Raw genomic sequence first — 23,525 nt, forward strand, 5'->3', positions numbered from 1 at the left:
AAAAATGGGTAAGTAGTATTACCCATTTTGTATCTACAGGTCAGCTGAGTTAAGTCCACGGTCACACAAGTGAACAAGTAAAGCCGTTTAGAATAGAACCTAGAAGTTCTGTCTTTCAGTTCCCACTTGTATTACTCAATGCGCTCTTCATGGAGTAGGAACAGAACTCATATACTCTGATTTCTCAGCAACGGTCTATGCAAATATTTTCTGGAGACTTTCCTAGTGCTCTTCAGGTATTACTAGTAGCATGAAATGCAGAGATTGGGGTAGTTGCTTAGATTTGCTTTTCATCGCCGAGTAAGAAAAGCCATGAATTCCTGCAGAAAGATGCTCTCAGAGCTTCTCATACTTAGTTTACCTGCACAACTATTCAATAAAATAATGAGAGTAATAATCTCTATAACTTTGTGTTCCCTTGCTGTGCTTCAACTCCCAACATTTCTCTTTTTGTAGTGCCTTTCCTGCAAGGAAATATTAATAAAGTAGTAAAAGGTTTGTCCCAGTAATGGTTAACATCTAAGTTGCCAAGTCAAATAAGAAGCACTAGCAGCATTCTCATATGCTTCACTTGCAGATGCCATAACTGAATGCGGCGCAGTTGGCTGGAAAGGTAGTTTCAATCCATCTTTTTCACTATGTATAGGGTTTTTTTGGCTATTGGATAAGTTTATTCTTAAGAGCAAGCTAGTGTTGGTGAAATAAGCTTGGCAAAACCTGGAGAATAAATAGAGCATCTCAGTAGCATGACTCCTCCTGGCTTTTAATGTGCTTTTGCTCTGGTACAGCTTATGAGTTTTTGAAAATGCTATCCATCCTGCCTAAATTCTGACATAGAGGAACACCTCAGAAGGGCAAGAAAGATTGTTGACTAAACTCCCACTTGGTCCTTGACTTCCCTGAGTATGTTAAAATGATGCCAAGTTTTCCCAGTAATGTGTGTACCTGTCCAGTCTATTCCTTGTAACCCAGCAAGGACCTAACGGCTGGGTCTGTATAAAGCAGCAAAGAAAAAGAAGCCTGTTGCTGGCTGGCATGAATTTGCTAGAGATGGCTCTTCACCGCTCGAGAAAACTGTTGGTATCCATATATTGAAATAGGTGAAAATCTTCAGGCACTTCTGTAACATTTTTACTGGTATATCTGTAGTGTCAGAGGGTTTTATTCTTGATGCATCTTTTGAAGTAGAACAGAATTAGTGTTAGTTTCCTAGGGGAGGGTGGTGGAAATTATTTGCTTAGGATCTTATAAATCAATCAGTAGCAAAACTTGGAGTCACGAGCCCTTTTCTGTTCATGTATTCCACCCCTGTGCCCTCTACAAAATCATCTTTCCTATCCAGTTTACCTAAGGAGGAAAGTTTTATTAAGAATAGGTGTTAGGCTAGTCTTTCAAAATTCCCATGGCCTGTGGTGCAGATGTGTGCATTGCCCAGAGGGTCTTGCACCTTCACCGCTCTCTGTAGGACAGTTGCTGGTTTAGGTGTTTGCCTAAACTCCAGATTCCCTTGGAGTAAATAAGTAAATGTGAGCTGAGATGGTCAGATGATAGTTTTTAATGGGAAAAACATATTCAATAACAACCGGCTCATTTTTAGTCAAAGGCTCACTGAGTTAGCGGGAAGACCCTGCTCACCCAGTGGGACCCTAAGGGAACCTCAAGTACAGAGCGGTTGAGCCTGTGGTGCTGTACTGCTGCGGCACACGCGCAACGCCAGCACGGGCATTTGACGCTAGTGGTAAAATGTGCTCACTGTCAGCTTTTTGCTCCTTCGATGTATTTTTATCTTCTGATGTCTGACATGTTTTAAACCCAAGTAGTCTCTCTCTGGGGTTTCTCCATGCTTACATCAGAGCGGCGTCTGGTCTTGTGGTTTGTGCCCCTAATGAGAAAGCTGCTTAATTTCCACACCCAGACGGAGTATCAGATGAGGCAGGAAGCCCCACCCTTTCTCATGGTATAACTGAACTCAGCTCTTTGCATGAACAAGCAGCAGAAGCAATAGCTTGGACAAAATGATAGTATGCTATCTATAGATTTACAGCCCTTTTTTTTTTTTTATTTTGCCTACTCTGATTATACATGCTTTTCTAGCTGCAGAGTTTTCAGTGGAGATGTTTCTGATTTACACGCGAGTTAGGAATATGAAATTGAATTCTTCAGCCTCCTAGTATTTTCCCAATTATTTTTTTTTAAGAGACTGAAAGACAGATCTCTGTGTGTTGGGATAGCTTGATAGCTTTTGGGGACATTAAGTCTTTCATTTCTAAAGATGCCACATAGGATGCCATGATGCCTGCTGGTATGGTGTCCGCATTTCCAATGTATCTTTAAAAGGAGTGGACTGGGCCAAGGCACAGATTCCCCAGCCTCATCAAAGTATTGGCACAGAGCCTGCTCTGCCCCTTTAACTCTCTAGCTTCTACGCAGAGATGAATCAGTAGCCCCATGCCGTGTGGGTCACTGCACCGGCTCCCAGCCTGTCAGATGTTCTCAAAGCTGCAATAATAGCCGCTACAGCACCAGGCTGGCACGGCATCACTGAATTTGAAGAGCAGAGAAGCCTGGAGTTTTTATTCTTTCACTCATATCCTTCACCACGCATAGTGGAAGTGCATTCACACCTAGCCTGGGAAAGGTTACAAACACAGATGAACATATGCTGTTACCCCGTTTTAACAGAGATCTGTGTTTTCAATTAGGTTTTGGAATTTGATGCCAAACTTAGACCCCGTTATGGGGAGATTTTATCAGCAGAGGATAGATCAGAATTTGGAGCATGGGCAGCTTTTCTGAAGGTACATTTCTAAGCTAGAAGTTCCCCAGGCAAGGAGGCCTCTTAAATATTTTCAACTCCTTTCACCTGATGTTCTCCATTCTTAACAAGGCAAAAGAAGCCCATTTTTTCACTACCACATGCATCACTACACGTTAGCTGAGCAACATAGCAAAACCTGGGTTGACAAAGAACACGCTGAAGTTTGAAGGATTTTAACAGGGCCCTTGGTGTTTTGTGAACGGGGGGTTGCACTGAGTTTTAGCCCTGTTCAATAGGGCTGGTTGGTTTTTTACACAAGATGGAAGTGCACGCATTCGGCAGTACACGCCTTTACGTAGGCTTGGACTGTCAATTGTAGAAGACTAGTTGCAGTTCCATTGACTTTACCTTTTGCAGGATGGGGCCTGTACCAGTGTTCGGTCCTTCTGAAAGGGAGTCCTGTCCTGTTTGTCGTGGTCTTAGCTTATCCCCTAGTGGAAAGCTGCTCGCATCACAGAGTGGCGTAAAGATACCGCGGTCATTGTTCAGTGCCACAGAGCAAAGAATGACGAGAGGACAAAAATCATCTACTCAGCCCAGTTACATAGTGTTGGAAATAAGGTAGGGAAAAGAAAATTAATCACTTCAGGAAATGTATCTTGGTAGATCCTCAGGCACCAAGAATCATATCCATGAGCACTTCCAAGTCTCAAAATTTAAGAATTTTTTCTGTGCTCATTTTCCATTCTATGTTATAACGAAAAGTAACGTTCAGGTATCATGCTGACCTGGTAGTGCTTGGCCTGCTGGTTCTGGTCATGGTAGGGAGCACTGGGGAAGGCTTGCCTTCTGAGAAGTAGAGGGTCAAGAATTCTTTCTACTGGTCTCATGGTTTGTTACTGTAATACTTAATTGAAGTAGAAAATTTGATCTGACATGTCAAATGTGGCCCTGGTTGGCTAGAGGCCAAATTGGGCTGCTTAATTTCAGTTTGCCTTAAAATGGCCGACATTAAAGTTCACATGCCCCAATTTCTATTTGGAATGTACTTTTAAAATCTTTTTTTAGTAACTTTATAAATCTTTCTGTATCTGTTTTTCCTCAAAAACCAATTGCTTTAGAAAACAACAGTCCAAAAGCTTAAGTAAATGTTTCACATAGCATTTCTGGGCCCACTTTGTATCATGAAGTTTCTCACATCTGTGGATTGGAGAAAATGTATATTAACAAATCACTTTGCCCAGCGCAAAGCCCATTTGACAACAAATTATTAAGTTGCTTGCAATGGAAGAAAAACTGAATAGGAAATAATGAAATATTTATTTCAGTCTTCTAGGGTTTGGGTTCAAGTTTTTTGTAAGTCATTTATGAAGATGGCAAAAAAGTTACATCAGATTTTCAGTGTTTCTTTTGCAACTTTCTATGTTTCATTATTTGGCAAAGAGAGAAAATCATCCATATTTGAGCCGATACCAAGGTTTGCTGGCTGCTGTGGCTGGGTTGGAAGTGTCAGAGTGGGGTATATTGTTGCCTGGAATCTGTCCTAGAGTGGGATGTAATCGGTGAGTCATACGAAGAGAAGATTTTGTGTTCAGTATCTAGTCTTGTTCCGCATCTAAGTATCCTCCTATAGTTGTGAGCAAATTTGCTTCTGCCTCTTTCAGCATCCGAAGGCTGCACAAAACAAGAGGAGTGCAGTACCGTACATTACTGACCTGCTGTGGTATTTGTAGGTGGAATTTTTTATGAGTTCATGACACAGCCACAGTAGTTCTGTGGAGGGGGACAAAAGTGTTTTCAGTGGGATGTCCAAGCAGATAGAAATACACAAGAGCAAAAATTTAATCAAATGACTACAGGTTGTAGTCAGAAGCCTTCTGTTTCATGAGTTTCAGAGATGAACCTCCATTTCTTGATTAATAGCAACATGTAGTGCCTCAGTATTTCATAGATCAGGTGGGAAACTACCAGACCTGCTACACTTTTACATTGTTAAAACGGATCCTAAATACATGGTGGGTTTTTTTAAGTATGTACTGAGAGGCAATTCCTGCCTCAACCTGCAGGTGATCTGTGTAAACAAAATGGGATAGTGGATGGAAAGAAAACTGGTGGAGGTCATCACAGCAGTTAAAAATTATGTTGGCAGCATTCCTTTTTTGAGTCCAGCAGAAGTGCTTTACCACTTTAGACAGCACGCGTTCGTGAGGAGTACTGGAGTCCTGTGGTGGGAGATGACTTGAAGTTAGAACAGTCTACATGCCCCATTTAGCACCTGTTTTTCTCTCCCCCTTTTTTCCCCCCATTTCCATCTCTTTGTGGGGAAGGCAAACCTATTTTTCCTCCATGCACACACCTTGTTTACCGCTTTTTTTTCTAGCAGCAGCTCATGTTTTCAGATCAATACTGGCTCCTGGCAACAAAAGGTTAAGCATCATTTCCCAGGTCTGCTGAAAGGTTTTGTGCTCAGAGCCCTCCTGATCGTCGGTGTCAGCCTTGATTTAAAGGGGAAAGGAGGGGAACAGTGGAGAAGGCTGGAGATGAGATATGACTTCTTTAAAAATGCAAACGAGATCATTCTGTCAAAATATCTTTCCTTGAACCTTTGTAAAACCTGACGCCTGCTCTCCTTTTCCCAAAGCTGCTTGTTTTTACGCGTGCCCCGTGGTACTGATCCCGCTCCGGCTGTGCGAGCGTGGTGGCGGCGGGGGTACCGGGCCCAGGATGGCCGTCTCCACGCCTGCCTGCACAGAATGTTCTGCAGACAGCAGAGCGCGGATGGTCAGGGGGAGGAATGGGTTTCCATGCTGAGTCTTGCCACCTGTTGTCTTTTTCATTCCAAGCCCCCCTTCCTCCTCACCCTCCACCCCAAGTTCCCCTCCCCACACAGCTCATCATCCCCAGTGGATAGGGCTGGGATCAGTAGTCACTTGCCAAATACCTTTCTAATGCTGTCACTAATTCTGCACAGACAGCATCTCTGAAAGCAAAACCAAATCTTTTCCAATGCATTGTCCTGCGTTTTCTACAAAAAGCATTTAGAAACGCCTTTTCTTTGTTGAGTTAGATGGGAGGGACCGTGCCATAGCCACTACAAGAGTCAGCCTAGGGAAGCCTGAAGCTGTGCCGAAAGAATCCTCTGCAAATCCATTGAAGCTGGCATTTGGCACTGGCACGGGCTAATTTTGTACTTGGGGTTACACATATACACACACCCATGTCATTCTTCTTCATCTGCTACATATGGAAAGCTGCCCCAGGCTCCAGATTGCCAGAGGATGTTTTACTAAAACCTCCAGACTTGGTTTGATTATGTTACTATGCACACTGGGCTGTAGAAGCGGTAAGAGTGGTGTGTGCTGCCAGATGAACTGGCATTAGCTAGATAGTCATCGGCTTGAGCCATCGTTCCACACTACTGCCTTGCTTCCATGAAAGCAGTAGACTGTTCACGGACATGAGGTCATAATTTCCTCCTAATTAAGGTGTGCAAAAGGGATGGCATTGCTCTAGTTACATAGCTGTTGGGTTTGCCTGGAAGTCAGTTGGGAGTCTGGAGAAGTGCACTTTAACAATACTGCTTTCAGTTCCTCATGTACTCTTCAGGTAAAGTAATTTAGATCACAATTTTCAGGAGTGAATAATCATTTGGAGAAGCAGTCTCCGAGTTCCCAATTTAAGATGCCTTGAAGGGGACTGATTTTCAGAACACAAGACATAGGCAAATAAGATCCTTTCTTTCATTAGCAAATAGACCTGGTTTTGAAGCTTTTCAGGCTCTCCAAATGCTGCCATGCCTGTGTTTTACAGACACACCTGTATAAATACTTGTTTGCCCTCAAAAATCACAGTAAGGTGTAAGGACGAAAAAAATTAATGCAAATACGAGCGATTGCTAGTTATTGCAGCATGGTCCTGCCACCTTACTTAGAACCAGGTTGAATGGGAATATGGAAAGGTGGAGAGTTCAGAATTGCAAAAAGAAAGAAAAGCAAGAAAAAGGAATAGAAACTGAGGTGGTATGTTTCTCTTATTATTTCTAGTCATGATGCAGCGTAAGGTCCAGAACCTTCTCCCTCCCTGCTGATAGACGTGTTTGTACTGGCAAGGCTTCAAGCTGGTATCCCCACTGCACCAGTTAAACCAGTAGTTACCAATTTTTTTGCAAGCCACGCTGGGACTATAGGAATTTTATTCCTTCACAGTGTTGAAGGAAAGGGGTTTTGCTTGCCAAAGGGCTTTCTTATGCTTGAGGATGATTTATGGGCCAAGCTGAGCCACTTGTGGAAAAGGCAAAGCAGCTTTTGGCAGCACCCCCAGAATCCACTGCAGCTGTGGGGTAGTGAAGTCATCGGCATAACAACCACTGCAAACAGAATAACAAAGTCTGTTCTGTTCTCGTTTAAAATAATCTTTCCAGTTCAGCAACCACATTAAACCTTACCTTTCTGCATACAAAAATAATAAAAGGCAGATAGTTCTCTGCAACATGGTGTGAATGTCTCACTTATATTACTGCCTATCACTCCTGCACCATCTATGCTGTATCGAAGTATTTTAAATGAAGGAATGAAGCGGCATTATGTCATAGTTTGTGTCTGTCCCTTGTTTTCACTCCTTTGTTTTTCCTTAGGTTTAAGAATGCAGAAAAAAACCAGTGTTTCTTTCTTTTAAATACAAATTTGCTTTTGCCTTATAACCTGTTTCTAAGCTGATTGCAAAATGAGTAATTCTGTCTTTGATTTTTCCTGCCTGTCTTTGTTTCAGGTCCCTTCAGATCCTCCTGCTTCCAAAAAGCCCAAAATAGATGACTCTGCTTCCCAATCTCCAGCTTCTACTGAGAAGGAAAAACAGTCCAGTTGGTTACGGTCCTTATCCAGTTCATCTAATAAGGTGATTGCTGACTATTTTGTAATCAAAAGAGAGATCAAATTAGCATGTAGCATCCCTCTACTTGAAACCAGAAGGAAAAATGAGAGAAGGAACTTGCCTAGGTTTCTAAAGTAACATTTAGTAACATTTCTGTCCTTTTCCTAGTAAACATTGAGCTATACAGTCCTCCCAGTTTCCTTGCCATCTTCCAGTGTTCACTGACCTTGATTGTGACAATGAAGTAAGCAATTCCTTCATGCCTTTGAGGTACCAGAGTCGTGAAAGACTCAGGAGCCTTTTGTGGTCTCTGCAAACTACATGTAACGTATTGGCAAAGAAAAAACACGTGGGGTTTTACATTAGTACAGTTCACCTCTTCCAGTAGAATCTAGTAAGTAAGTAGGTCCTAGCCAGTGGGGGAGCAGTTTTAGAGGTAACAGAATGTGTACTGAAAAGCATCACTAGCACTCCATTGTGATTTATAGTTTAAAAAATTGTTTGTATTTACTTATTTTTCGTTCCCCTCCTTCCCAGAGTATTGGCTGTGTCCATCCCCGTCAGCGTCTCTCAGCTTTCCGGCCCTGGTCCCCTGCTGTATCGGCAAATGAGAAAGAGCTCTCAACCCATCTTCCCGCATTGATCCGAGACAGGTAAGGAGACATGTACTGAAGGAGAATGGGGTTAGCAGCCGTGGAGATTTATTTGACAGCAGGTTGCTTTATGTTCGTTCCCTTGCACTGTTAACTGGTGGCTTTGTAATTCAGTCAGTCAGTCCACTAGTATCAGATTAAAAAGCATTTGCAGCAACAGCGTTTTAATTTGCAGAAGGGAAACAAAAAAAAGTACTGATATTTTGTGCATTCATTAAATAGGTTTTCTTAGGTGAAACATGACATAAAAGCCTGAAATGAAGGCTGCTTCTGTGAACTTATGATCATTTTGGGGTACAGTCATCAGAAGTTCTCGGGCTTCACTGTTTAAAGGAAGATTGAGTTACTCTCGTAGGGCAGGTGGTCAGGGACCAGCCAGCTATTTCCAGGCATCTGCCAATTGGCAACTGCAGCAGCTCTGTACCACGGGCCGGTCAGCGTGTTGCCAGCACAGCTGCACGCCACCTCCTATTGACAGTACCAATGGAAGACGAAGGACTGAATGGACAGCACAGGCTACCCCATTGCCTCTTGATGGCCAGTGGTCCTGGGGGGTCACGGCAGAGCACACTGGGCAGGAGAGCCTGCGGAAGACTCCTCAGCTTGTCAGACAGCTGATGTTATAGGCCAGATTCCGCTCTTGGATAGGAACGTAATTAAACTGGTACAAGAATGAGTCACCACCCATAATAGGTGGGACTACTGGTGTCACAGTTAGAACGGAAAGTGTCAGGGCAATTATACATTCCTTTGCCAGACTTGAACTGTTCAGTCTGAAAAATCATTGTGCCAGATTGCTGCCTAAGGGTAATGGTTTTTTGGAAAGTTTGACTACAGTGGCCAGGTGTTTTTAGGGAGTGTTACGGAGAACATATTTTGCTGCCCTTATGAACAAGTTTCTTAGAAGCTGTGGGGATTGATTTGTTTTTAAAAAAAAAAAAAAACAAAAAAAACAAAAAAAAACCCAAAAAACCACCACCAAAAAACAAAACAACAAAACCGAAAAGAAAAGACAGCCTACCAGCATATCCTTGCTTTTAGACAGACTTTTCAGTTAGGTAGGGAGAGGAGGGCTAAACTGGTGTAAGAGTATGCCCTTGGTATCCCTGTGAGAAATGTGGCCAATTTAAGTCTTGGGGAAAAAACCCACCTTCAGCAGGTTCAGGAGAAATTTTAATATATGACTGAAGATACATCATGTAGTAGATGCTGAATTGAAGTTGGAAAGACAGTCTTTGCTATGTTTTTTGCAAAATTCTGTGTATTTGACATTACAATATTACTGTCCTTTAACACAGGTTTATTGTGGTTTTTCAGCGTGGTTTTACATACATGCACTCAGATGCATGCTGTGTCAAAAAATTAAATACTTTTTGCACTCCTGTGGCCTTTCTTAAGGAAGTGCCATTTCCACATTTACAAAACACTTCTGGATAGACAGAAGTAAAACTGCGCAGTTAGGTAAAACAGTAACGCATGAAGATCATGACAAAACATCATTATAATTTTTAGACTCTGGGAGATCTCATCTCTTTAGTGCTCTTAGAATATGTGGCACTTCAAATATGATCCCTTCTGAACTGGATGGAGATTAGCTGTATAAATCATCTCCATGTTTAAATGAGTGCAAAACGCTAAGCAAATATATAGGCAGATTCTTAGCTGGTGTAAATCAGTGGAACTTCACTGTCATTCCAGTAAGTGTCTTGCAGTTTCAGTGTAACACATGGATTGGGAAGCATTTTAAAGCCAAGAACATGACTATTTTCTCCTTCCTTTTGCCTCCCCCTCTAAAACAGTTTTTACTCCTACAAAAGCTTTGAGAATGCCGTGGCCCCCAATGTGGCACTTGCACCTCCAGCCCAACAGAAAATTGTCAGCAACCCCCCCTGTGCCACAGTAGTATCACGGAGCAGTGAGCCACTGAGCAGCACTGTCCAGCCACGGAAAAGAAAACTTGCTGCAGAGAACACGGCTATCCCAGAAGCAGCAGCCACTGTTGCGGCCACTGTTACTGCCACTGAAGAGGACAAGGAATCAGAAGCAGAAATTGAAGTAGAAACCAGGGAAGAATGTAAGTGACAGTTATATCTGCCTTTATTTTATTTTATTTGTGCTGGATTTTCTTCAGTAACCCACAGGAGTTAGCTGTTCAGCTTCTGTTGTGATTAAATACAATTCTGGAAGCCTAATACCTCAATGGGATGTAAAAATACAGGCTTCAATAATAATGAAAACCAAGAATGGAACATAAGCTGGGGGGGTGTTTTCCTGGGAGAGGAACGTGCATCGACAAAAAGAAGCACCTGAACCACAGGTGTCCACTAACCTAGAGTCTTTTACTAAAGCGGGTAAGTGTTGCACGGAGGACAAAATGTATGTGGTGTTCACATAAAAACTGATGGTTTGCTATCTGGTCAAGAGCCTTGTATAAAAGCCTTTATGGGTTACACGCAAATAGCCCATAAAAATACCAGAGCGCACACACGTGCAAGTGTGGGATTTTGTGTCAGACAAAGAATGTGGTCACACAGTTTCAATACTGCGTCCATGGAGTTGAATACATAAAGCAGAGATCAAGAGCCAGGATGTTCTTAAACAGTATTCTGATATTGGGCCTCTCGGCAAAAGATGAAGGAAGACACTGGTATCACCTCATTAATGTCACTTAGATAATTCTGCTGCTGCCCTCAGTATGTTCAGTCTTTACTCAGTGCATGCAGTTTATGCAAAAAGAAGAAATTTTACCCACTGGAAACAGCGGGCTCCTGTAGGTTTCCCTGAAGAAATCTGTTTCTTCACACCCATGGAGAAAACACTGTTTGTGACGTAAATTCTAAAGTCACAATTCAAGAAAATTGTAAGTTGGTCCCTTAAGTCAGTCAGGTTTGCAGTTTCATCACATTTCAAGTATCAAAGTATAAAACAAGTATTTTCTTTCTTCCATTTTTTTCATTGAATATTGAATATCTCCTCTGCACAAAAGGGCCTCAGCATATTTTGAGTTATATTAGTTTTAGACATTTTTTTAATTAATTTTCGATGTTTCTATTTTTCAGTCACCTCCTCCTTATCCTCGCTCTCCTCCCCATCCTTTACTTCATCCAGCTCTGCAAAGGACATGAGCTCACCTGGGATGCAAGCCCCAGTCACAGTCAACAGTTCATACGAGGTTGCAACACACTCTGACTCCCACAGCACTGGCTTGGAAGCTGAGCTGGAGCACCTAAGGCAGGCCCTGGACAGTGGCCTAGATACAAAAGAAGCCAAAGAAAAATTCCTCCATGAAGTTGTTAAAATGAGAGTGAAGCAGGAAGAGAAGCTAAACGCTGCCTTGCAAGCCAAACGCAGTCTACACCAGGTAATGTTGAAAACTAGCTTTCTCTTACCACTGTCTGCAAATACTCCTCCAGGTAGAAACCATTAGGTAGTCTCATGTAAAAAAGAAGTGCCTCATTTTTCCCAAATAGCAACAGCCTTTACTGGGGTACTGTTTGTAAATTCAGCCAGGAAACCAAAGCATACAGAAACCATTCCTACGTTTTTAAGCTTGCCACCTGTTTTTGCCTTAGGGTGTAAATCCACGGCTACCAAAATCAACATCATTTCATTACTGAAAAAATCTTCTAGTCCAGCACTCCATTTCCCTGAACTAGAAACATTTCTGTCCTTATGGAGGCTTTATCTGTGGTTTTAAAAGATTTGTAAAAATCCTGCCATTGCTCAGCTGAGGGAGGGTATTCTGGGACACAGAGACACTTGCGGAAGCTCTGATGGAGAGCTGAACTACAGATCTTTGTTAAGCTTTCCATTAGCCGTGCTTCACTGAATATTTCTTGCTTCATTCAGCAAAGAAGCTCCTTATTTCTGGAAATCTGTGATACATTGGTCATATCCAAGAAAGAGCGGTCAGACAAAAAAAGCTGCAGAGATGTACTGGCCATGAGCAAATCACAGTGCCTGAACAGAATCGTGGGTGAACTTTTTTTTATTTGAGCTGGGGCAAAAGCAGTACATAGAAATGGAAAGTTTGTAAGAAATGTAGAAGATTTGCACATCCTCTCTGAATATTGTATGTGGAGCTGTAACCAAGCTAGTAATGTAATCCATTAGATGCGTCTGGGGCGCCAAGTGTAAAATAAGGGCTTTGTTCCATCTAGCATGGGAGATAGAAAACTAGTACTTGTACTGTTGGTCAAAAGCAGGTGTACAGTCTTGTTAGCCGGCACAATGCATTTTGTTTCTTTGAGGAATGAAACAAAGGACAGTAGCTCACAGATGTGATTTGTGTGCAATATGACTGCAGTGTTTAAAAAAAAAACACCAAAAAACCCCAATCCTCAAAACCCCAGTAGTAGATTCAAGCGTTCTACTAGCAGGCAGGAGGAGGTGAAAGAGAGATTGTATTAAGTGTGCATAGATGTGATCACAAGTAGGATTTTCACAAAAGTTTGCCAACTCAAATTTCTGCAAGAGCTGCGGTACAGCAAGCCAGTTTCTGTGCTGCTCGCCTCTCGTGAAGATGGCTTCACGTACTGCCTGCAGATCCAGGTCCCAGGGAGGGGAGGCTGAGAGCTGTCTTCTCAACTGAACTGCTTGTTCGTTGTCACCTTCAGCAAATCACTTCTTTCCCTTGTGTTTCAGTAAATAGACGTTTTATTTTGTGTATTTAAAAGTAAAAGTAAATATTTATAAGTAATATGTATTTAAAGCTAATTTTTAAATATCTAAACTAAATACATAGTGTGTACTTAAAGAAGGAATTACATGAAGTAGTTGATGAAGTAGAATTGAGTGTTGAGGCATTAAATCAAGCAACATGTCAGAGTGAGTGGGAATACAGTATCTGGCCATCATTTTCCATTTGGGCAGCTGTGGGTTTCCAGTTCCACGTACAGAGAAAGTACATGTGTGCATGCTTCCAGAGGCAAGGCTGAGCTAACAATGGCCTGGCTGGGAAGTGAGATTGTCAGAAGAGTGAATTTCCCATGACCCGACTGCAGTGTTACTTAACAGAAACACGTTGCTGTGAGGGTTTGACTCTGACAGAGAGGAAATGCTGCTTCGGGGGGGGGGGAGGAATCGAACTTTAGTTTCTAATTTAACCATTTAGGAGACAGACCTTTAGTGAGCCGCATCTTTGTGCTCATGATGAACATGTCTTTTAACAACAGCTTTTTAAAAACTTAGGAGTTTCTTCCTTTGTACCTTTAGGTTCCTTATCATCATCACTTCAATTAATAGCGCTCTCTTGGATTTCAGATTTCAAGGTAGCAGCTCCTATTGAGAACCTGGACAGTGAGAGTGGCAATTTCCAGAGCAAAGCATGGTTTCGATTTAGCGTAAGGTTTTAGCCTGGAGTTTTCCAGATGTGACAGAGCAGTCTGTTGGCTGGTTGCCAAGAGACTTAGGGCTACACACCAGTTACCTGTAGCGAAACCAAATTGCCTGGAGTTAGAAAGAAGATACACAATTTGTTTTTTCTCATACTTGCCTTAACTGGATTTTTTGGGGGCTTGATAAAATGGAACTGCTTACTGATTTCTTCAGCAAGTAGTCAACTTTCTCCTTCAGGTTTGCTGTACACAAAGGGCATTCACCAACTGCATTTATCATTATGTAGTGTATCTTCAGCGTCTTCAATTAAAGTGCAGGCATTACAGTTGGTTGGTTTGAAACTTCGAGCTAGTGCAGAGCACGTTGCTAGTAGCTCTCTCCAACTGCAGTTCATCTTTATTCAGTCACAGATGGTCACAGCTATTTTGCTTGACAAAGCAAAATGTGGCTGTAGCATATAGCTTTTTATTATCCAAGAATTCAGGGTATCTTGAGTGTAGGATCTCATGTTGATTTAAAGGAGAAAAGCTTGTACAAAGTTCAGAATGAGGTTTAGACATGAGCCTTCTCGGTCATAACCAGCAGAAGGTGGGAATTTAGTTTGGATCAATTCCTTTACAGTTCTGTTTCCTTGCACTAATTTAGTCTCTGCTCTGCAGTTCTCACAAGTTAACTGCTTTTGTATTCTAGGAGCTGGAGTTCCTAAGAGTGGCAAAGAAAGAGAAACTGAGAGAAGCAACAGAGGCGAAACGCAACTTAAGGAAAGAGATTGAACGTCTGAGAGCTGAGAATGAGAAGAAAATGAAGGAAGCCAATGAGTCTCGGATACGACTGAAAAGGGAACTGGAACAAGCCAGGCAGATCCGGGTTTGTGACAAGGGCTGTGAAGCAGGCAGGCTCCGGGCCAAGTACTCAGCCCAGGTAAGACCCGAACGCTGAAAGCTGTAATAGCAGCAAGCTTACTATTTCTGCCGTTGTCAGGGTTAGTTCAAGTGTCTGTCTGTCCTCTAATGCCAGTGGCCTTGTTTCGTCTACTTTGATACAAGTCCAGCTCCTATCTGTATAAAGGTCTGTGCCCCCGTCATGTCAGTTTACAGCCCTAGTCCTAATGCAGGGTGTGACCAACTCGCCTGCACTCCGACCACCAGTCCCACAGTTCTGCCTAGAACTTTGCACATTTGTCAGCTGAAAATCTCCATTTACAGAGAACTAAGACAAATGCTAGACATTGTTTCAGTTCCACTAATACTCTGCTGGCACTGCCAACGCACAGGGATCCATTTCAATACTGTAAATATTAGGCAGAGCCACTTTCTCAAACAGTATTTTACCTTGAAGATCAGCCTAGACCTACAGGAACTATTTAAAACAAGATAAGAACCCAGGGCCCATCAATAAGCAAACTGCAGTGCTGGGCAGGAGTGATGTTTACAGTTGTGAAGCACAAGACGAGCAAACTGTCAAGTCTAAGAAAAGACGACCAGTTTGATCTCAAAGTTCTAGGAATGTAGGAGCATGTTGTTACAAGCAACATGTATGCTTTAAGCTTTCGAACTAAAAACCCCTCCCCACCCTCTCCGCTCAGATTCTCTTGTAATAAAAGATTTTGAAGTTTATTTAAACCATCCAAAGCCAAGCGAACCAAGAGCTTAGGCTGCATATCCTTAAGTCGCCTTGTTGTGTCTTGGTGTTGCAGGGCATGTGGAATGCAAGGCCATCCACTGTTCCAAGCCCCCTGAAATGACCCAGCATAACAGGCTGAGCTGAGAGCAGCGTGGCAGCCTCCTGGATTTCCGTGAGAAACAGCCCTGAAGAGGAATCCATTGCATGCCCTGCCTTCCCCTTCCTCCAGTAAAACAATCCCAGTTGCCCCGTAATGCATTTCCTAGAAAAGGGCACGGTCCCACACCCATTGTTAACCCCCCCTCCTCTATAGAGAGGTGCTCCCAAACAGCCCCTCTCCTTCAGGCTAACTCCATTCCTTGCCACAGCTGCCTCCCCTGCAGTCTTGCTCCGACCTGCTCCCACCTAAATACCCCTCTGCCAAACCACTGCCCCATCGCTGATTCCCGAGCTAAGCGCCTGGCTGAGAAATGCATAAATAAAAGGCAAGGGTTAGTAACAGGAGGTCTCTGAAAAATTGGGCACGCTTGCCTAAATTTAAACTCCTAGAGCAGAGATACATCACTCACATGCAAATGCCACATAGGTGTCAGAGATTTGCAAGATTAACTTGCACGTTGTAACATACCTGAATTAATGTTAGAGGGAACTCTTCCAGACCATGTTTACTATAGCAGCTTTTGTGCCACGCACGTTGCTGAACACACATGCTTCACGAACGTGGTGTTACGCCCAAAGCGTGAGCTGCAACTATTTGGTGTGGTTACTTTAAGGGGGGGTGAGAAGGAAAAGAAAAAGCAATGGCAATCAGAAATTCTTCTAACCCCAGGCTCTCAATAACGGGAAGGGGAGTGGTCCACTTGTACCACTATGAGACATGTCTAACTAGGAGACCAGAAGCAGGAAATGATGTGGGCTTCCTCTCTAGCATCACAGGATGTCTCACTGATAAGAGGTGTCCAGACTAAACATAACCAGATTGAGAGCTGCTGCACTGGGCGGTGCCGGTAGTTGACTTCCACTTGAGCAAAAAAAGGCAAGGCAACAGCAAGTGCAGATAAAAGTAAACGCCATAGGTACCAAGTAGGGCCTTGCAAACCTGCAGGTGCGTCCGCCCTTGCTTTGCGATGTACACGAAAGTTTTTGACAATGTGGGTTTTCAGTCTCCTAATAAATTCCCTCTCTGGGAGGCAATAAATGAGGTTTCCTAATATGAAAAGCTAAAATCGCCTCAACCAGAATCGAAGTAGCTGACTACTCTGCAGGTTTGCCTTCTCTAAAGACACTAACGGCACAGTTGCAGCATCAACTGCAGTGTCCTGTTGTAGGTACTTCGGCTTGCTGTATTCCAGCGCAGTGCAGCAGCACGAGGCCGGTCCTGAAGCCCCAGTGCAGTAAAGCTGTGTGGTTGCTGTGCTCGGGCAAAACAGCACATGGCAACTAATGTCTCTCTCAGGGTCTGGAATAGCTGCTTTATTTAGCAACTACCTCAGAGATTTCTGCACAGCACTTAATAGAAAAATACCTTAAGTAACTTCAAAGTCTGAATTTTACAAGATAGCAATATGACTTAAGTTCTTGAGTCATGTAAGAAATTTTAAAATAAAGCTTTATACAGCCTTTTACCTTTAATTTGGAGTGCACACAGGAAGTTTGTCACTTACCTTGTGTTCATCACTTCTTAGTTTTGAGGAAACCACAATTCTCTAGACAGGCTTAGTCTGAGAGAAATAGCATCAGGCAAGCATGAGAGGAAATAAGACACCAAATTCAGGGCTGTAAATGTCTTTGTGTGAGCTTAAAGCATTGGATGCTTGATACCTATTGAGTATCGGTGTGGTTTATGCGTTTCTTTTTTTCTTACCTTGATACTGAGATCCAAATATGGATGGGGTGGTGGGGTAGCCTTCGTTTTAGCCCCAAAAGTAGGAGTTTTCCTTTCCTTTGTTAAATAGCAATCTTTGATAACTGCTAATCTTATCTGTTTGTGGCCTAAAATTGCATATTTCAAACCGGCGTGGTTTTTCTAATGTTTACACCCCCGAATACTGGGGCTTTTCTCTGCCTTTGGTATCGGTAAGTGAAAAATAGGAAGACTGACTGCTGAGGCCTTTGGGGAGGCTGAGGGCACCTGCGTCTCTTGCTGTAAGTTGGAAAAAGACTGTTGGATCTCAGCAAGTGATCGCTTCTAAGGCTATTTGGAACATGTGTTTCTTTAAGTCTATTTCTGTGCTAGGTTACTACACATTAGGACCTGCTCAGTCCCACTCCTGCCCTCCACAGTCCAGCTGCTTATTTATGAGTTGAAATGGTGCTCATTTTCACTGTTGCTTGGAGCGTTTCTGCTCGTTCAGAGGGCTCCCTGTGTCCCAACTTTCTCACATCCCTATTCACAGTCCCCTTGCCATCTACGCTGTACCTCCATGTCCTCTGTGCCCATGTTCCCTCCTTACAGTGCCGAACATGTAATGTGAAGGATGTAACTGCTCTTGTATGTAAGAGGATACTACAGCTGCTTTTGTTGGACATTAATCCATAGCTGAGACACGGGCCCTTCACGTAGCCAACTGAGTATGTTTCCGGTCACTCCTATCAATAACCATTGTAAAAGATCTGAAAGTAAATTACTCTACCTGTGCAAACTTCTCTTGTAGTTTACTTTGCCAAACTGCTGAATGCCTAAGGCACAGCAACAGTAACGGTTTAAGAAGTACAGCAACCAGAGTTCTGCTACGCTAAGGCGCTCTCAACTATTCTGTCTTCCACCCTCCTTTCTGGAACTTCAGCCACCAGAAATATTTACAAATGTCAAAGCTAAGCAGTTCATGCAATGCACTTGCATAATTGTACAGTAGCGTATGGAAAAAAGTAGGGAAAAGGGAATTCCTTCTTCCCTTCAACTCTGATAATCTTATGTCTGGCAGTACATGGTTTTGTTACTCTTCTTACTTCCTGCTAAGGTGCTAGTCTGTATTAATGTCTATAAAATCACAATGGAACTGAAATACTAAAATAGTTTATTATGTTTCTTAATGTGCTCTTCTCTAGATTGAGGACCTACAGGTTAAGCTTCAGCATGCAGAGGCTGACAGGGAGCAGCTCCGAGCTGACCTGATGCATGAAAGGGAGGCTCGAGAACACTTGGAAAAAGTAGTCAAGGAACTTCAGGAACAACTGTGGCCTAAATCAAGCAGTCAACCCAGCAGTGAAAACACAACGAGCAACATGGAGAACTAAAAAACGGCCGCATCATCTAACACACATACAGAATGACATATATGCACAGTAAGGGAGGATGTGTGGGGTACGTGTGTAAGTGCATGTGTGAGTAGTTGTGTCTTGGCACACAGATCTATGAATATGGATTCTTATTAGTTGGAAGGCAAATGTTACTCTTTGTAACAGAAGCACTGAATTACGCCTCTTTTTTTTCCAATCCATATAGCACAACATCTTACTGTGCCTATAAAACACAAAGTGTTTGTAAACAAAATACTTTTAAGTCCACAGCAAATTTTCTACTGGCAAACTCGAAGCAAGCAGCATCGTCCAACTAAAATCAGAGTAAAAGGCGAGCGTGGCAGTGTTTTTATGTTGCCCTTCTGCCTGTTGGAACATTTTGGAATTTCAAAACAAACAAACTTTTCTTATAAGCTATTTAAAATAATTCATTACACAGACTTGGTATTAAAAAATTAACAAGATTTTTATAATGAACCTTTAAAAGCAAAACAAAAAAAACCTTCGATGCACAATTTTTAATGACTTGTTATAGGCTTTGGGATTCTTAATGTAGAAGCCCTCTGGTGATGATGCCATTTCATCAGCAGTTTTCCAGCCATCTAGGAAGCCATCACAGTTTTAATCCTGTCACGTGGTTGTATGAGAATTTCAGAGTGCTTCTCAAAGTTGATTTTTTTCCTTAGAAAGAATTACCTTCATTTCCTGTCCTGAACACAAAGCGAAAGGAAGATGCAGGATTGTAAAGGGGGGGGGTGGGGGGGGGATGGGAAGAGAAGATGTACGCTTTAGAATTACAAACCCAGCCTTACAGACTTCAGTGTTTGCAAATCATGCCATCTTTTCTAAAGACATCTTCATTAATTGATGTGTTCAAAAGACTCACTTCATCCAAGAGCACTTCAGCTTTAGGAAAAGAAAGAAGGAAATAAAGGAAGGAAATGGATGATCTGTTAAGTCAGTTGAGAAGACATGTGCGTTTTGAAGTCATTCTGAAATCTTTACTTCAGCTTTCAGTTTTCTGGAAAACTCATCGTTGTTGCACCATCTTACCATAAATTCAGTATTTACCTGCTTTTATTATGAACTGTCAGTCAGGATTTCTGTGCCCAAGGAGAGTGCAACATCGCATTATCGGATACTACAGAAAAGAAAAACAACATTTTTGCTGCTGTGAATAAGCCTACATCTTTTTTAAAAAGAACTTTTTTGTTTTTAAAAAAAGAAATTACTTTAATTTTGGGATCCAAGCCGCAGCCCCGGAATAAAAACGCAGCATGCCATCACTTTTTCTTACTGTTGGTGTTGTTGTTGTTGTCGTTGATTTTTATTTTTTTTTTTAAAAACTGCACTTTGTCAGAATCTTACTCTGCATTGTATTCCATACTTTTAAAGTTTACAAGTTGAGCATTCTAGATTCTACCCTGCCTAACAGACATGAAAATCATCAACCCAGCTTTCCACTGTGTGACACCTTGCGTCACTGACATTTATGCGCAGGGAGGATCAGCAGGTAGAGAATGCTACCAAATACGACTTCACCAGACCAGTGCACCACTGGTTGAGTTTTAAACCTGTTTTGCGTGGCTTTGTATCCGACGGAAGTTGGGAAGCAGCAGAGATGCTCCCGGAAGTGCTTAACAAATAAAGTTGGTGCTTTACTGAACAAGAGAAAAGTGGTTTTCACCCATAAACACTCACCTCGTACACACTCGAGCTGATCAGCATGAAGTGAAAATTTGATCTGGGGCTGCAGATGTGCCTTCCAGCTCATTTTTCCTCTCAGCATCTTATATAGGCAATGCTGACACTTTTTTTACCTTAAAGAATAAAAAGAAAAAAAAAAAAAAAAGACGACCCTATGCATCATCATACACAGAAGTTATTCTAAACAAAGAAATGTATTTCCAGTAATCTTTATTTGCTTTTGGACATTAATGCAAAACTATGTAAGCTTAAAAATTATTTCCCAGTAGACAGAAAGCGGCTTCCAATCCTAAAATTATTGTATTTACTTACAGTAGAGAGATTTTTTTTTTTTTTTTAAACAAGAGCTGTTTGCTTGAAACCATTATAATAACCATTATAATAACTGTGAGCATTAACAAAGAAGTTCATATATATGTTTTAGGTACAAAAAGAAGAAATATGAAAGGAGTAGAATTACTGGGACAACGTAAAACTGTTGGGAGCAAGAAACAGTTACACCAAGTAAATTACATGAAACTGTCCGTTTACACAGGGGTTTGCCCTCGTGTGTTTGGGATGCTGGAGACTGAGTCTAGATGCAGATCTCCTCTTCTAAAGTGCAATGCAAAAGGAATTTTGATTATGCTTAAGCAGGTTTTTTTTTAATGTGGTTTGTTTTTTTTTCTTTTGCTTCTTTGTATGTTTTTTTCTGCGATTATTAAATCATATGCATGGAATTAAAATCTCTGCCATACGTATATTCATTAATGGGCATTATTACTGTCTTATGTAAAGGGTTTATTTTGTTATGCAGTATGCATAAAAATGTTCTCAGCCTTATGATTTCCAGATCTGTATTATTCACTTATTTCTTCAAGGGAAACTAAATAATTTTAGCTTTAGTTGATCATTGTGCATTTCAAGAGTCTCATATGCTATGCTTTACTGCCACGTTAAGAAATTACACATAGAACAATGTGCTCCCACCCCCACTCCCAGCTTCTTTGAGGCCTTACTTTGTAAATTTGGTTTGTTGGGGGGTTTTCCCCATCTTTGGGTGTGTCTCCCCTTACAACTCAACAAAGAATGGCAATGGTCCATCTCTGTTTTTTTTACAGGAAAAGGGGCCCGCTTACCTGCGGCACATGACGTCGTTTTTCTTCCTTGCGTGTCCAGGGAAGCATACTGATTCACTGGCACAGTTTCTTCTGTGCATGTGATGCTTTTATCCTCCAAAATGAATGAAATCTGCATTTTTTTCAAAGGAAAAAAAAAATCGAACAGTAAATAGTCTTGTCAAACAACCAGCAGCACCTGTGCTTCACAGGTAAATGGGATAAGATTTGCAAGAAAGGAGTTTCCAAAATGAACTTACAACTCCTGTTACAAAACCATGGCCTCTTCTTTTGCCGTGCATCACGGCAGTTCTGTAAAGTGTAACATATGACAAATGAATTTCACAATGTTTGAGGCAAAGACTCAATAGTATTTGATCCTTGGGAGTGAAACATCCTATAAAAACATTCCTATCAATTAAGGTTTAAAATCAGTATGATTAAGTAAGGTCCAAGACGACTGGGAACAAACGTTCTACACCAGCAGTCAATCAACAGGAGAGGTTTACAGGACAGGAGTCCGTCTTAAATAATTTTGTCTTTCCAAAATACCATTTTGTCTTTCCTAAATACATTTTAACAATAAAATCTTAATTATTTCTGCAGAACATATAATTTATTTCTAATTCAGAATTCGTGTGCATGTAACTTATTTTAAAATTGTCAGGAGACGGCCACAGAGACACTACTTCAGACGAGGGCTGTCAAAACGGTGGGAATCTTCAGAGAAAAACAACCTTGTGAAGGTGGTTGAGGCGAGGGAGTTCTGTGTGTAATTTCTGTGTCTGCGACACTTCACTAAAACAACCGTTAGCCCTGCGGATGGAATTGCTTTTCTTTCGACTTACTGTTGAGTCCCCGCTGCATTCCATTTGCACGCCAACCTGTGAGTGTAGGAATTATAAAGCCACATCTTCCCATTTCATCTGCTCTTTAGTTTCCTTTAAGAAGTTAAAAGGGAGAAGAGGTGTTTCATACAGGCTGTTGACTCTCCCTGTACTTAAAACTATATTACTTAATACTTGTATATTCAGTTTAATTACTCATTGTTTCTATTACTGAAAGAAGACTTAACGAAGGGAAAAAAAACCAACAGCAATAACATTCATATCTATGGAGCAGCTAACTAGTATACATAATATTCTGCTTTTCAAACAGAACTAGCCAATGTAAAAAAAAAAAGTTAAAAGTAAATTCAACATGTAAATACTTTTTTTCATTTTACACTGTTGTATTATAAGTGTATATGGTGTTTACTTTTTCAAAACTCTTTCTTACCTGGTAGTTGTCTTGTTTTATGAGTTGTGTTTTTAACTAAGAAAAACCTTTGCTGTCTGTTAGGAAAAACAAAACAAAACCTTTTGCAAGTTTTAAATGTGGGTTAACCTTCCTCCATCATTTGCATTTTATTTGTCCTTATTTTCACTGTAAAGTATTTTATTACCAAAAGGTCGATTTTCTTTCCATTCTGCCCTCTCATCAGTCCATGTGTTTTAGAGAGAAGTTTTTTGTTGGTTTGGTTGTTTTGGTTTGTTGTTTTGTTTTTGGTTGGGTTTTTTTTTTTTTTTTAAATCAAAAGAACTCACAGAAATGACATTTTTTCAATTGAAAAAAAAATAAATCTTTACATTTATAATAGCCAATAGCATTTCAGCACATTTTTGTTATCCTGGTCTCTCCTATGCTGCTGCTAATGACAATATTATGACTTACTCTACTATTCTAGAACTATTTTTATGTAAGTAATGTATGCTTTCTTGTTTATAAATGCCTGATTTAAAAAAATAAGAAAAAAGCTTGGCATATTTATCTATTTCGCTGTGTACCTTGATAGTCCTTTTCCACCCCCTTTTCCACATCCCCTCCCCTTGAAGCAGATAATATTGTAAAATAAAGGACTTTATGAGATTATGTATGAAAATAGCTATGCTTATATACCACAGTGACTGAATGTACAGTGTATAGACGCATTACCTAAAATAAAATTGTTTGTCCAGAAAAAAATAAATAGATATGGGATGTTTTTTGAGTTCTCTGTGCTTGCAGCTCTGGCCTAACTGTTCAGGACCCGCAAATGTCAGAGACCGTACAGGTATCTGAAGCAGCACTAGGTACCTCTGTTTGAAAAGTCAAGACTGCTCAAAGTGTCTGAAGTTAAACACCACAAACTTACAGAAACTCTGCTACACACATGCACACACACAACTGATCAGTACCATTATCTGCCTTACATTAATTTCC

At 41.4% G+C, this 23,525-nt stretch overlaps 1 protein-coding gene across 2 annotated transcripts in view; it reads left to right on the forward strand.

The window, feature by feature from the left end:
• The window catches only part of SKI (SKI proto-oncogene), a 121,486-nt gene extending 98,190 nt beyond the window's left edge, over window positions 1-23,296 (forward strand). Inside the window, exons 3-9 of one of the 2 annotated variants that reach the window (XM_075520196.1) lie at window positions 7,526-7,651; window positions 8,165-8,280; window positions 10,080-10,354; window positions 11,340-11,641; window positions 14,308-14,538; window positions 18,289-18,525; window positions 20,612-23,296. In XM_075520196.1, the coding sequence (XP_075376311.1) occupies window positions 7,526-7,651; window positions 8,165-8,280; window positions 10,080-10,354; window positions 11,340-11,641; window positions 14,308-14,538; window positions 18,289-18,477 (1,239 nt within the window). In that variant the 3' untranslated portion in view covers window positions 18,478-18,525; window positions 20,612-23,296. Of the gene's footprint in view, window positions 1-7,525; window positions 7,652-8,164; window positions 8,281-10,079; window positions 10,355-11,339; window positions 11,642-14,307; window positions 14,539-18,288 lie in introns of both variants that reach the window. The other variant, XM_075520195.1, reaches the window with a different exon arrangement.
• The last annotated feature ends 229 nt before the right edge of the window (window positions 23,297-23,525 follow it).

Source organism: Mycteria americana, chromosome 18 (genome assembly GCF_035582795.1).
Source record: "Mycteria americana isolate JAX WOST 10 ecotype Jacksonville Zoo and Gardens chromosome 18, USCA_MyAme_1.0, whole genome shotgun sequence".
In the NCBI taxonomy this organism is placed as follows: Eukaryota; Metazoa; Chordata; class Aves; order Ciconiiformes; family Ciconiidae; genus Mycteria; species Mycteria americana.